Here is a 14763-nt window from a genome sequence, read left to right as displayed (position 1 = left end):
ACGTAATGTGTAAAAAGGGGGACGCTGTCTGCCGTAATGTATAAAAAAGGGCACGCTGTCTGCCGTAATGTGTAAAAATGGGACGCTGTCTGCCGTAATGTGTAAAAAGGGGAATCTGTCCGCCGTAAGGTGTAAAAGGGTTTCTACCTGGTGTAGTGGTGCTACCGTGCGGCGTAATTTGAATAATGGAGACTACTGTGCACCGTTATATGAATTGGTATTATTTTGTGGCCACACCCCTTCCCATGAAGCCACACCCCTAATTTTTTTGTGCGCGCCTACGGCGTGCATCACCCCTGTTTTATATGGAGTGGGGGGGGGGGGGGGCCCAAAGCATTTTGTCGCACATGGGCCCACCGCTCGCTAGTTCCGCCACTGATCTCAATATACATAAATAAGTTCACCCCGCACGCTGGCAAGAGTGGCTGTGCTTTAAAATATTTAATTTGTGATTTAGCCAAAATGTTTTGTTCTTTGCAACATTGCTGATAAATGTGCTTGATCTTAAAGACACAAATTGAACATGTCCTATTGCAAGATGCAAGTCTATATAGGGTAATATTGCCTCCCGCACGTGCTCAGTGAGGATATTGGGTATGTGCCTTTTTGGCCTACTGTTAGGTCAGATTTGCCTTCACAATGGCGCATGATTATTGTGGCACGGTACCCATACCATTTCACAGATCACCCAAGAATGAACAACAACAAAGGTATAATGTTATCCGTGTTTACATAATAAACAGTGTAAACACTGGAATATACACAAATATATATAAATTTAATTGGCTGGTAGTGTCAGTCATACCCACATTACCCTTCACTTAGAAACATTATTTAACCACAAAACTGACGATTGGTTCCTCACAAAACCGCTCAAAAATTGTAATTTTTTTATTTCTTAATAAAGTTTAAAAAGCGCATTAAATAAAATAAATAAAAAAATGTTTTTATTTTTTTTAAATAATCTAGCTGGGTGTCTTGCACCCCCCTCCCTCTCTTCCCCAATCATCCCTGTGTAATAATATCCCCCCATTGTAAAATAATTTACCACCTCCGTTGGCAATAGACTCCACAGTGATCTTAAATTCTAATAATAGTAGCCCCCCACTCCCCCTAAGTAGTAAAAAAAAAACCCAGGTTTTATAAACCCCCACCCCTTTGTTAAAAAGCCCTTTTTCGGTACAAAACCCACCCCTCCAGCCCACCCACCCCCACCACCACCATCAATACTTTGTGACCGAGGTATTTTTAATTATATTTTAGGGTCAGTTACTATTAACTCCAGCACTACCAAAGCAAATAAGGACCTCATTTCTTGCTTTTAGAGCGTCTCTTCTTGTGACCACACTATGCCAATAAGATAGATCCAAAGAGTGTGAAGGAGTCCCCTCCCCCCCAACCTATTGCCATGGCCCTGGGACTTTGCAGTAAGTTGGTAGGTATGACAATGCACAAAGTCATTTCCGATACAGGGAAATAAATACAAGCACTTTGGAACGCTCTAAGAAAAACAAAAAAGAGATTTCTTTCCAGGAATGTTTTTTTGGTTTAATCATGTGTAGATATTTTCCATGACTTCAATTCCTCTACCTTCCAATACATCCATGTGTATCTCCGACATTGGGCTGCAGAGACAGTAGTAGATGTCTACATTAAACATTGCTTAGGATAATAAATAAACAAATAACAAACATACAAAGTCCTAAAGTAACAACACACACGCATTTCGCAATTTGACCCACTGCATTATTTGCCATGAGGTGATAGAGGTGAAGCATATTGAAGAAATAAGCTCAAAAAAATTGGGTAACCTGCACTGAGTACAGTAGCTGTAGTCCAACCCTAGAGTCAACCATTCTATTACAAATATACAATATGAGCAAGGCCAAAGTGCGATGTACTTAACTTGGATATGAAGAAAATCAATTGATGGAAAAACAGTTTAATTTCTTAATATATCAAAGAGAGTGAATTTATACAGGTCTCTCCAAAGGAAAAAAAAAAATCAGAAAATCCCATTATTATTTTTTTTAAATCCTCAAGGTCTCAAGAATTCTCTGCTTGCACCGTACAGATGAAATGTAACTACAAGAGGCTCTCTTATCCACTCCAACGAAAGCTGAACCTCCAATATAAACAGATGAAAAAGCATTTAAGTGCATTATCGTTAAACTAGAGATTGTTTATTAATGTGCTAACAAGTAAGCACCATAATTATACAAATACTATCATAAAAATGTAAAAACACCAAATAATGTGACCTATAGTGATTACTAGAAAATGGCCGAATAGAGGTTCAAAAACAGCACCCGTTTCTCACACCTGGGATGAAGAGGGGGCACAAAGAACACCATTATTAGAAGCTTGGTCCAGGTAAGCAGTGAAGGTCACAAAACACCACACCAACGCATTTCAGATAGAATCCTTTGTCAAGGTATCTCACCAGACATCTTGACCTGAAACGCATCTGTTCATTTTGGAGGTCCACCTTTTACTGTACTGGATAATAGAGCCTCTTGAAGTTGCACTTTATCTGTATGGTGCAAGAGGAGAATTCCTGAGAAGTTTAAGAAATTGTGAAAAAAATTGATTTTCTGATATGGTTTTTATTCCTTTGGAGAGACTTACAGTATCTATTTTTTTCTCTAGAGAGCATATTGAAGAAATGAAAAATGATTTGACGGAATGATGTATAAAACAGATGAGATGTATTATTTGAAATAAACCTGTCACTCGGAGGCGGAACTACCATTAGTGCAGCAGGTGCATTGCACTGGGGCCCCTGAGGACTAAGGGGCCCACTGCTGCCAAGATCAGTAATGACTTATCCCCTGTCACAGACAGAGCAGAGGCCGCTGTGTTTCTGCCTCAAGCAAGGTATATGCCCCTTCTTCTCTGCACTGAGCAGGACATTGTGTTTGTACCCCTGTCACCCAATGCCTCCCCATCACTCTCTGCCTCCTCCTGCCTTATGATGTCACCCTCTGCTCTCCCTGTCACCCAGTGCCTTGTGGCATATTGTGAGCTTGGGTTGGAGTGGAGGAGGGTGGCCCAAGTTAAATTTTTGCACCTGGGCCCACCTCTCACAAGTTCCGCCACTGCTGTCTCTGTAGAAAAGGAGGGGAGACTCCTAGGGCATTCCATACAATATAAAGTGGGGGCACTGTAATATACCATAATATGAACTGGGGACACTATGGCATTATGTGAATTGGGGATACTGTGTGGCATAATGTGCACTGGCAGCCATACAATGTGACATAATGTGAACTAGGGCAATACTATGGTTCATAAAATAAACTACGACACTATTATGGGGCATAAAATGAACGTCTGCTGTGGAGAGGTGTCTCTAGAAGCATTGGGACAGGGGCCTCTTAGAAATGTTGCTATGGAGCCCACAAAGTTCTGGCTAGGCCCCTGCATAAGGCCGTGATGCACCCATTGGTCTTATAATGGTGAACACTCTTTCCCGCATCCTCCACCTTTTCCACAATAACATAGTATAAAGCACATACATATGAATGCATGTTTGATATCCTGGACAAAAACATAAAAGGCAGGCCGCTATGTGTAATAAATAACAATGCTTATATGTATAAGGCTTTATTACCTGTGTGATATTAATTTCTTGTCCTTATAGAATTTCCCTGTAAATAAAGGTATTTAGAGATACATAAGTCATTATAATATCTTGGTGTGACAGTGATACTGTATGTTTATATCATTCAGGACAAATATGCATGTTCCATGCTCGTGGGATGAGTCCCTGAATGTTCTCAGTATGGAATGTGGAGCGGTTACACAGGTGTACCACATTACACTTATTTAAAAAAATATATGGAAGTAGTGTTCTGTACAATTATTGCAATGTTTGGTCTTACAGTAAATGTAACTAGGCAATTGCCCAGTTAATTGTGATTATGTCACTAAAGATTGGTGTGCTTAGATAAGCCTGTACCAGATACTGAAGGCCTGGAATGTAGATCGGAGACTGAGGTGTGGAACGTGGAGTGGTTGAGTGACAACCTGTTATAGGTCACATGGGAACCCCAGGCTATATAGACTTGGGTTTCCCACCAATCAGGTTGGTGGCCATTTTTACTGGGAGCAGGCAGGAGATCCCAGGCTCCCCTGGTGGTTCAGAAGCAGGTTCATGTTGACAGCCACAGGGGCCCCTAATATTATTAAAGGGGGGTACCCCACCACGCAGGATGTAGGAGCCACTAAAGTTTGATGTAAGGGAAGGATGGTCACCATATGAGGTTTCCAATGGAGACCAGAGCCTCATATTGTGACAAGATGGGAGAGTCGCTATACAAAAGAGTCCATTTGTGAGAGACAGTGTGTAATCCCATGTACACTTATGGCACTGGAGTCTACTAGAAGTGAGAGCGGAGCAATGGGGCAGACCTGTGAGTATATACTCATTTCACACTGTAAGTAAAGGGAAGTAGACTGGGTGAGAAGCGTGTCTACAGTATATTGCCTTCCAGGAGCAAAAAGAGGATGGATTGCATGAGAGGGGCCAGATGTACTAAGCCTTGAAAAGTAATAAATAGCACAGTGATAAAGTACCAGCCAATCAGCTCCTAACTGTCATTTTTTAAACCCAGACTGTAACATGACAGCTAGGAGCTGATTGGCTGGTACTTTATCAGCATGCAATGTATCACTTTTCAAGGCTTAGTACGTCTCCCCTTAAAGGATTCATCCCCATAGAAGACAGGTGACAGCTGGGAGCAACATTACGGAGAGTGTCAGAGATGCGTGTGACAAGCTTGTAACTGACAAGAAGCAGGGAGACAGGTTTTACTGAGTTAAAAATGTGAGATGCTGTGGAACTACAAGTAGCAGCCAGGAGTTGACAAGTGACCAAGTGTAACCTGTTTCACTGTAAAGTAGACTTATGCAGCTGTGCTGGTGGAGAGTGAGATTGTGTAATGTGATACAATGCCACCGGGTACTTAGTGACTTCTAAAGACTGAGCAGCTGGAGAGAGGAGTCGATGCTGTCATATTTGCCATCTGAGATATTTTTGAGAACTGAGCAGGAGGAATGAAGATGTTACACTGATATATAATGCAATCATAATCGTATTGATATTAAGACTGTGCAGAAGGAGCTCTATATATAATATTCTTTACCGTTTGTTACCAAGTGGTCTATTCATGAAGTAGTGAAAAGAGTGGAGAAGTGAGCCAGTGCTCTGTATCATTTTATAATAGGAAAATTATAAATGTTACTTCAATGCTGATTCTCTACTGGCTCACTTCTCCACATTTTTCACTGCTTCATGAATAGACCCCCAAGTCATGTGCTGGAATAGTCACAGTAATAAAGAGATTACTGTAAGTAGGAGAGATGGTCTGATGATGGAACTTGTTACAATCAGGACTTAATGACATTAAATAATTTTAATAGGGGTAGACTGTCCTGTTGTCATTACCTATGTGGCTGTATTATACAGGGATGTGCAGTCAGGGGAGGCAGTGCCTCCCCTGTGATTAATGATTAAAATAATAAAAAGAAGATACTTATGACACATATTCTGTGTCATAAGTATCTTTGTTATATTATTCTAATCATTTAATAGATTTAAATAGTTTAGGAGGCACTGATAACAGCGGCTTCCATTTACAACGGGAATGGGGATAATGAGGGGGGCGGGGCCAAGCACTGGGCTGTCAAAGCCCATTGAAAAAGTGGAGAAAGTGGCACTTGTATAAGTGCTTCGCTGACGGGGACAGATGTGATTGGACAGCGGATCCAGTGCTGGATCCGCTGGTCCAATCAACTATACATGGTGACATCATTGATCTCCGCGCTGCTGGTGGTGGGAGCCTGACCCCAGCAGCAGTAACAGCCGCGCGGTGCCCTCCTACCTTACCCCACCGGGCAGAGCAGCCATAGGGTGATCTCCGCGGATGGTCCAGCAGGTCAGTCGTGCGGTGATCTCCTCCTTTACCCCGCCGGGCAGAGCCTTGTGCAGCCGTGCGGTGATCTGGAGCAGCAGTTGAGCAGCGCTGTGATCTCCTCCGTTACACACCGGGGGGCAGAGCCAAGTTTGTCGGGCAGCGCACTCTCCCTTCCTCCTCTGCCCTCTCCCAGGTAGCAGCCTCCGCAGCTACACCGGCGCCTCTGCACGGGGCACATGGACCCAGGTGAGGGGGGGAGGTTGTAGAGTGAATGGAATTAAGGGGGGCAGCTCACACCCACATCAGAAAACCTCATGGGTGACAGGGTTGCAGGGAGCTGCAGTGGTGGATTCAAGGCGGTGGGTTTAGGGGGACATCAAAGCACGTGCCCCAGGGAGCCCACTTTATCCACCCCCCATCCTGTAATCTGGCCCCGAGGACAGGGCTTTACTTGGTGCCTCCCCAGCCAATGACCTCACTGCACGTCACTGGTATTTTACCTACCTGCCGTATGGTGTGCTGATAAGTGGACCCCTAGTATACACACATGACACGTATACCAGCAGACATGTACAGTATATACTCTGACCAATGTTTTTTTAATGCTTCATAAATGAATTTACTTACATCTGTATAGAACCATCGCCAGCAGAAAGCAGAACAGGATCACCACGACAACACCAGCAACTATATAAACGTTGTAATCCGATGATGAGGGGTCCTCAGTCCTCTATAAGCGAGAAAAGAGGACATAATGCATTTGTCACGTTAAATGGTGTTTGTATGTGGTCATAACACCTACCAATACCATTTACTGTATTTTATAGAGAAGCAGTTTGTGGCCTGTGGTTAAATGTGACACCAACCAGCATGAAGGAGCTACCAGTAAGCATCTCAGAAATAAAGATGATAAAGTTTCTGAATTCTGTCTGATGTTCGGTGGCAGAGCACTACATGTACAGGTAGCAGCCAACATAAAGGCGCTTTTGCTGCCATGGTTAGTGGAAGAGACATGTGGTAAGTGCTACAGTAATGCAGAGTACTCATCTCCTCACAAGGAACATTGATGCTGGAATATAACTCTGGTCTGGTGGCATAGCCATCACTAATCTGGGGAAGCTGTGGATGAAGGATTATACTGTCATTTATTTGATTTGACAATATCTCGCAAGACTTCACACTGCTGTGAGTGAAGCTCCTCGGCGGCCGCAGCAGTAAATGAACAGCTCAGCTGCCGATGAGGACGGAGAGGAGACAGGTAAATGCTGTACTCCTACTCCGATGGTTTCTTGCAGTTGTGAGGACAGTGTGTGGGGGCCCCACAAATTTGTTGCCCAGGGGCCCCCACAGATCTTAATATGGCCCTGCCCGTTCATGACAGGTATCATCTAAACTGGAGAACAGTGTTCATAGGAATCACTTTACCCTATAGGGTTTACAGGAAATGTGAATAGCTTTTCCCAGAAGTCTTTGCTGATGGATAATTGTTGCTATGTAAGCTGCCATGTGTTGCTAAGATTCATTCACCTAGGGCCTAGGCTGTCAGTAGTAGCCCAAGTGGTAAATTTACTAAGTACTCAGTGTTCTGCTTTGATTAGTATTTCTGTTTTACATTTACCCCCAAATGTCAGGGGACCAGGCGGGCAAGTGTACCTCCTATGAGTCCTAGACAACATTTTATTCAATGCAGTTATTGTCCGCCAGACCCTCCCCTCATTGTAAAGGGTCACCAAAGCAGCAAAAATGAACAAAGTAAAGTTAAAAGTAGTAAAATATTAAAAACAGATTGATAAAATACTTCAGTTATCATGTGTCAGACAACATGTTATTTTATTTGTAAAACTAAACTATAACTTTGATAAAGTGCTAAAATAACATAAAAATAAGATTGATTATAAGTAATTATTCTACTTGTGCCTGGAAAACGAAATACTAAATAAAAATCTGCAGCACATGATGGATAAGTAGGGACCATTAAGATGGTCTAGTAGGATAGTATGATCCATAGACTAGTCTAGTAAAGACACTAGGCTGGTCTTCTGGGCTAGTAGAGATCAGTAGTATGATGTAATAGTCTAGTAGCGTTCAGCAGGCTGTTTAGTAGGCTAAAATGGATCAGTAGGCTGTTCTCCTGGGTTACTAAGAATCAGCAGGCTGGTGTAATAGGATAGTGGGAAATAGTAGGCTAGAATGGATCCACTGGCTGGGCTAGTATGGTTCAGTTGGCTGTCTCCTGGGTTTCTAAAGATCAGTAGGCTGGTGTAATAGGATAGTAAGAAACAGCAGGCTGGTCTAGTAGGTTAGAGTAGATCCATAGGCTGGTCTAGTAGGGTTCAGTAGGCTGCTCTAGTAGGATCAGTAGACCGGTGTAATAGGCTGATAGGGTTCAGCAGGCTGATCTTGTAGCCTAGTAGGGATCAGTATGTTGGTCAACTGGGTTAGTAGGGATCAGTAGGCTGGCCTACCCTAAAGAGAAGTGCTTAGTATTTATAAAAAAAGTATTAGTTCTGTCTAAGAACTTAGAAATACAGTAACATTCCCACTTCAGTACATAATACTTAAAGCCAAAATTTAGGGTGCAGACGGTATGTTACCTCTAAGGTGTTGGAAGAAATTTTGGTATCTGAAAGAATAATAAAAAATACTGTATTATACACACTACTTTAAGATCTCATTGCCTCATTACACAGTAATACCACTAATAGTTTGTGTGTGTGTGTGTGTGTGTGTGTGTGTGTGTGTGTGTGTGTGTGTGTGTGTGTGTGTGTGTGTTCTCTATGAGCTTTTTGTCCCCAAATAAATCTTTATTTACAAAAAATATTTAAATTTCGTATATTAAAAAATGATACACTGAAATAGTTGGCAAGGTGCAGTTATGTGTCAGTGGTGTACTCATTAAAGAGAGGAAATGTGTTCTAGCCAGGGGTAGGGCTCTGCCCAACACATCAAGGTGTCTTGCTATGATAGGTGGTAGCCAGTGGTATTACGGTAATATCTACCATCTCTGCATGTAAAGCGAAAGGAAGCCTTGCAATGGTATGCAGTCACAATACCGACGCCGGGATCCCGAATGGGGCAGCATACTGCCACCGGCATACCGGCGAGGTAGGTGATTCCCCCGCTATGGGTCTTCATGACACCCATAGAGGGAGAACAGAACCTATGGCCAGCACTGACCATCAGCATCCCGTGCGGCGGTATACCATACCAATCCCCTTGCAACAAAGATCCTTCTTCTGCTTCTAGTACCACCATCTCAGACTGACAATAACAGAATAAATGAATAAAATTATGCTTTATACTTTGAATGAAATATAATTTTATTGGCCAATAGTTTTTCAATACACTGTTCTTATATATTTTTTTATCTTTTAAAACATTTTTTTTTTTTATATTTGACAAATTGGAATTGAAATCCTTAGTCATGGGTTTTATTTCCACTGTAGATAAGTGAACCTTTTAGCCATGTCATGCATAGGCAGATCCCCTCATTCTTGCCTGGCGAAGTGGTAGGTGACATGTATATAGTTTTCATCTAGCGCTATGTATGTGGGAGCAGCTTGTTTAGAATAAATTCTAGATCTACGTGTGCAAAGTACAAGAGCTAATAGGTAAACTGTAAAATGAGTCAGGACAAACAAACACATAGACTTTAAAACATTATAGTGTTTAAGCTCTTTTTTGATCTTTTGTTGTTGTAGGATTGTAGTTTCTAAAGGCACAACCGTGGAAGCGTTGGTGGTATAGTGTATCACACTATCCCTATCTTAACCCTAACCAACGGTGTCCCTTCTACGTCTCTCGTCCGGCACGGGCGCTGTAGTGAGCGGCAATTGCAAGCCGCGGCGCTGAGTGATGACGTCACCGGCTATACGGGATTCGGCGGATGGACTCCGGGTGCTGAGATGGTTGTGTCTATGTTGCCTTCGTGCAAAGGACCTGGACGTGACAAAATGAGAGGGCAGGAGAGAACTTCCGCCCTTACAGCTCCTAAATGTTTTCTTCGTTCTCCGATCGTTTGGGGTATTTATTTTTTCTATGCAGGATTGGACCCTCGCGGGCTCTCTTCGCTCGCCACGCATCGGGCTCGGTGTCTCGCTCTGCTCCGCTTCGCTCGCCACACTTTTCTATTCCAAATAGATTGTGACATGGACCCAGGGGGTTATGGGAAAGGTCCTCTGCACGAAGAAAATCTAGACGCTACCGTGCTGAGATGACAGTCTCGTGTTGTTGCCCTACCCTTTCCAACGCGTTTCACACCACTGTGGGTGCTTTATCGAGGATGAGGGTCCTGATCCCAAACATCCATTTATATGGTCTCAAAACTTTATTGATATGTTTGTTTGTCCTGACTCATTTTACAGTTTACCTATTAGCTCTTGTACTTTGCACATGAAGTGGTAGGTGAACCATTACCCCCCAGGCCAGAATTGGCGAGGCAAGTTGAGTATTACTCATCTGCCCCGGTGACATTTTAGTAAATAGACCCCAGAAACCTACAGTATATTGTAATCTTCTATTTAAAATGTTGATGTACCAAAAGGTGTAACTCTTACCAGTATAGTAAGCTGTGCTAGGTGGCAACTGGATCTGCGGGGGTGGAGTGAAAGATGAACCTGGAGATTCAGACACCAGAAGAAACAATTTACTGGGAATCACGGTATGAAATATACAGTGGGGACTGATGGCAGAAGAGATGGGTGACATGGAAAGCTAACAGACAGCGTTAACCAAGAGTTAATCACATCAGTCAAAGCCATACAACTAGTCAGGCAAGGCAAGGGTTACAACTGAAGAGGGCAATCACAAAGATAAACTTGGCATATCTGTAATGGGTACAGGATGGGCCCCTTATAGCTATCCACCCATTGGATATACTTACCTTGCACGGCCGCATCAGAAGTAATCTCTGGGAAATTGGTGCCAGAGATAAAGAAGTAGGCTCTGGCAAAGTGCCAGATGTATACACTGCTCCTGCACCGGCACAAGCCGCCCTTGATAAACAACATAAAGATTGGCTCTAACCAGGACACACACAAAGGACCAGAGAATAACCAAAGCTTACAGCAGAGCATACAACCAGCATGAGACTGTTAGGGTCTCCTGCTCTGTGCTGCCACGTCGTCATGGCAACCGGGAGACAAGTGCTAGCGGAGTAACCTGAGCGTAGCTGATACTCCGGTTCGGGTCTTTTGCTGTGCAGTGGTTACAGGTTCTGTGCACGGCAGGGGATCCGGTGCTGGTTTTTGTGCTCACAGTCTGTGAGGTCTGAGTGGGGCGTGGACAGCACCTGCTATATAAACCCTCTTCTCAGGTTAGGCAGATGCTGCTGAATCTTTGTTGGTTAGTCAGTTCCTGAAAGCTAGCTAGTACTGTGTAAACTTTGTATTTGTTTGTTGCTTACTGCAAATAGGCCTTGGGATTTGGTATTACACTCTGCCAATCCAGACCTAGCAGTAAGACTGGAGTCAGTCGTTTAACCTGCTGGGGTTCTTTTGCTACTCTGTGAACCTAGCAGGTTTGCGGCTGTATTCTCAGACTTGCCTGCCAAAATCCTTTCTCACTGTGCAAGGTGTTCAGGTGTCAGTTTAGTGGCAGTAAGCTGAACCAGTGCACTGCAAGTGAAGACTAGGATTGTGGAGACTCTCCTTGTGTCTATTATTCCATCTCTGACCAAGGAGTTTACTGCCACACCCGTTGGTAACCCTTTAGGGTTTTGCTGTTGCCCTTAGCAACAGCATTTCGGGTTCTCTACGTATTAAATCACAACATCTCGCTTCTTTCCATCTGAGCATTCCTAATACTAGGGAGACACCCAGTTTCTTAGCCTTTGGGCTTCTCTGTTCACTTTGTGTTTATTTTGTTACCCTATCACCTTCTGTGTATGTAATGTCATATTCCCCAGTCTGTCTGTGAGTTCATTTGTTTTGCATCCCTCTCCGTTCAGACACCAGTACATTCCTGCTGGCACTGGTGTGCATAACATATTCAGCAGCCCAATACTCCTGTTGAAATTTTGTGGGAATATGGAGCATACCCCTCAAAATACTTTGCAACAGGTGGTCGATCAGGTGCAGGTCCTGACTCGACAATTTAATGATTTGTCCATTAAAATGCACACCTCGCAGGCCGCTGGCGGAGCTCCCGCAGCAGCAGTACCTTCAGGGGTTAAGGAGCCGAAAGTAAATCTCCCGGATCGTTTTTCTGGAGATCGCTCGCAGTTCTTTTGTTTCAAGGAGAGCTGCAAGCTATATTTCCAGCTTAGGCCTCAGTCTTCTGGGTCGGAGATTCAGCGGGTAGGCATAGTGATTTCCTTGCTACAAGGAGACCCACAGGTCTGGGCATATGGGTTGCAGCCTGACTGTCCGTCGCTTAAAAGTTTTGATGCTTTTTTTACGGCACTGGGCATGTTGTATGATGACCCTGACAAGACGGCCTCAGCCGAGGCTCAGATTTCGATCCTTAAGCAAGGGCGAAGGCCAGTTGAGGTTTATTGTACGGAGTTTCGGAGGTTGGCCCATGATACTCAGTGGAATGACCCAGCCCTGAGACACCAGTACCGAAGAGGTCTTTCTAACCAGTTAAAAGACCAACTGGTACAATATCCCTTGCCTGATAGCTTGGATCAGCTCATGCAGTTATCCATTCGGGTGGATAGACGGCTGAGAGAGCGCAGGCTTGAAAGGGAGACCGAGGTTTCCTTCATTCCCAAGGGAACCTCAGACTCTGAGGAATTTTCCGAGGAGCCTATGCAGATTGGGGCTACCCGCCTCTCCTCGCGTGAGAAGACGCGGAGGAGACAGCAGGGGTTATGTTTGTACTGTGGGAATAAAGGTGATGTGGTAGTATCATGCCCAGAAAAGCCGGAAAACTTCAGGGCCTGAGGGTGATGGGAAATATCCTGTCAGGCCAGAAGTCAGAATTTCCCAAGAAGACTTTTATCATTCCGGTGACCTTGAAGATCCTCGGTCAAACTGTCAAGACTGAGGCCTTTGTGGACAGTGGGGCCGACGGGGTTTTTATGGACCGCCAATTCGCCCTGAAACACTCTGTTCCCTTAGTACCCTTGGCATCGGAAATTGAGATTTGTGGGTTAAACGGGGAACCATTATCCCAGGGTAAAATTACCTCTTGCACTAGCCAGATTTCTTTGTTTATTGGAGCCACACACTCCGAAAAATTTTATGTGACTGTCTGTACTTTTGCCCCATTGGTGTTGGGGTTACCCTGGTTAAAGGCCCACAATCCTCAATTTGACTGGGTCTCTGGGGAGATTCTTAGTTGGGGTACTGATTGTTTCAGGAGTTGCTTGAGCCTTCCAGTCAGGCTTTCGCAGCTAAGTTTGCCAGGATTGCCCGGATGTTATGCAGATTTTGCGGACGTGTTCTCCAAAAGAGTTGCAGAGGTACTACCTCCCCATCGCCCCTATGACTGTGCCATTAATTTGTTGCCGAACGCTAAGCTTCCCAAGAGCAGGTTGTACTCCCTGTCACGTCCTGAGACTCAGGCTATGGCAGAGTACATTCAGGAGAACTTGGCTAAGGGATTTATCAGACCTTCACAGTCTCCAGTTGGGTCGGGGTTCTTCTTCGTGGGTAAAAAGGATGGTTCGTTGCGACCCTGCATCGACTTCAGGGAATTGAATCGTATCACGATTAAAAACTCATACCCACTGCCTCTCATTTCGGTCTTGTTTGACCAGCTTCGTACGGCCACCATTTTTTCTAAGATTGACCTACGCGGTGCGTACAATCTAATCCGAATAAGAGAGGGGGATGAATGGAAGACTGCCTTTAATACCCACTCAGGGCATTATGAATATTTGGTGATGCCTTTTGGGCTCTGTAATGCCCCGGCAGTCTTCCAGGACTTTATGAACGATGTGCTCAGGGAATATTTGGATAGATTCTTAGTTGTATACTTAGATGACATCCTAATCTTCTCCCATTCCCTGGAGGAACATCGGAAGCATGTACGCTTAGTCCTCCAGAAACTCAGAGACCACCGGCTTGGGGCGAAGCTGGAGAAGTGCGAATTTGAAGTTCAGCAAATCGCATTTCTAGGATATATTATCTCTCCAGAAGGTTTCCAAATGGAGGGTTCCAAGGTACAGGCAGTCCTAGATTGGGTGCAGCCCACTAGTTTGAAGGCGCTTCAGCGTTTTCTGGGCTTTGCAAATTTTTATAGACGATTTATCGCTGGATTTTCGTCTATAGTGGCGCCCTTGGTGGCACTCACTAAGAAAGGGGCAGATGTTGCTCACTGGTCTTGTGAGGCCAAAGCGGCTTTTGCCCGTCTCAAAAGGGCATTTGTCTCGGCCAGAGCGTCCTTTTGTGGTGGAGGTGGATGCCTCTGAGATGGGTATTGGGGCAGTGCTCTCTCAGATGGGGGTGTCTGATAATCGCCTTCATCCCTGTGCTTACTTTTCCCGTAAATTTTCGCCTGCCGAGATGAATTATGACGTGGGTAACCGGGAATTGTTGGCTATTAAGGATGCACTCGAGGAGTGGAGACACTGGCTTGAGGGGGCTAAGTTTGTGGTCTCAATTCTCACCGACCATAAGAATTTGGCATATTTAGAGTCAGCGAAGCGCCTCAATGCCAGGCAGGCACGATGGGCTTTGTTTTTTGCTCGCTTTAATTTTTTTATAACATATCGCCCTGGGTCAAAAAACATCAAGGCTGACGCGCTCTCGCAGAGTTTTGCTCCAATCCAGGAGACCACCGAGGAGCCATTGCCCATTGTGTCCCCATCATGTATTAAAGTGGGCATTACCCAGGACCTCTTGTCATTAGTCCTCAGAGCACAGGAGCAGGCTCCTCCAGACCTTCCGGTAGGTCTTTT

At 44.4% G+C, this 14763-nt stretch overlaps 1 protein-coding gene across 1 annotated transcript in view; it reads right to left on the bottom strand.

Moving 5' to 3' along the window:
* Positions 1–1239: 1239 nt before the first annotated feature.
* The window catches only part of LOC134934690 (hepatitis A virus cellular receptor 2 homolog), a 137949-nt gene continuing 124425 nt past the window's right edge, over positions 1240–14763 (bottom strand). The window contains 5 exon segments of the mRNA XM_063930063.1: positions 1240–1625; positions 3614–3650; positions 6546–6648; positions 8513–8541; positions 10475–10534. Of these exon segments, the coding sequence (XP_063786133.1) occupies positions 1553–1625; positions 3614–3650; positions 6546–6648; positions 8513–8541; positions 10475–10534 (302 nt within the window). The 3' untranslated portion in view covers positions 1240–1552.

This window comes from Pseudophryne corroboree, chromosome 6, assembly GCF_028390025.1.
Source record: "Pseudophryne corroboree isolate aPseCor3 chromosome 6, aPseCor3.hap2, whole genome shotgun sequence".
Lineage (NCBI taxonomy): Eukaryota > Metazoa > Chordata > Amphibia > Anura > Myobatrachidae > Pseudophryne > Pseudophryne corroboree.
This window is presented reverse-complemented; position numbering and strand designations above follow the sequence as displayed.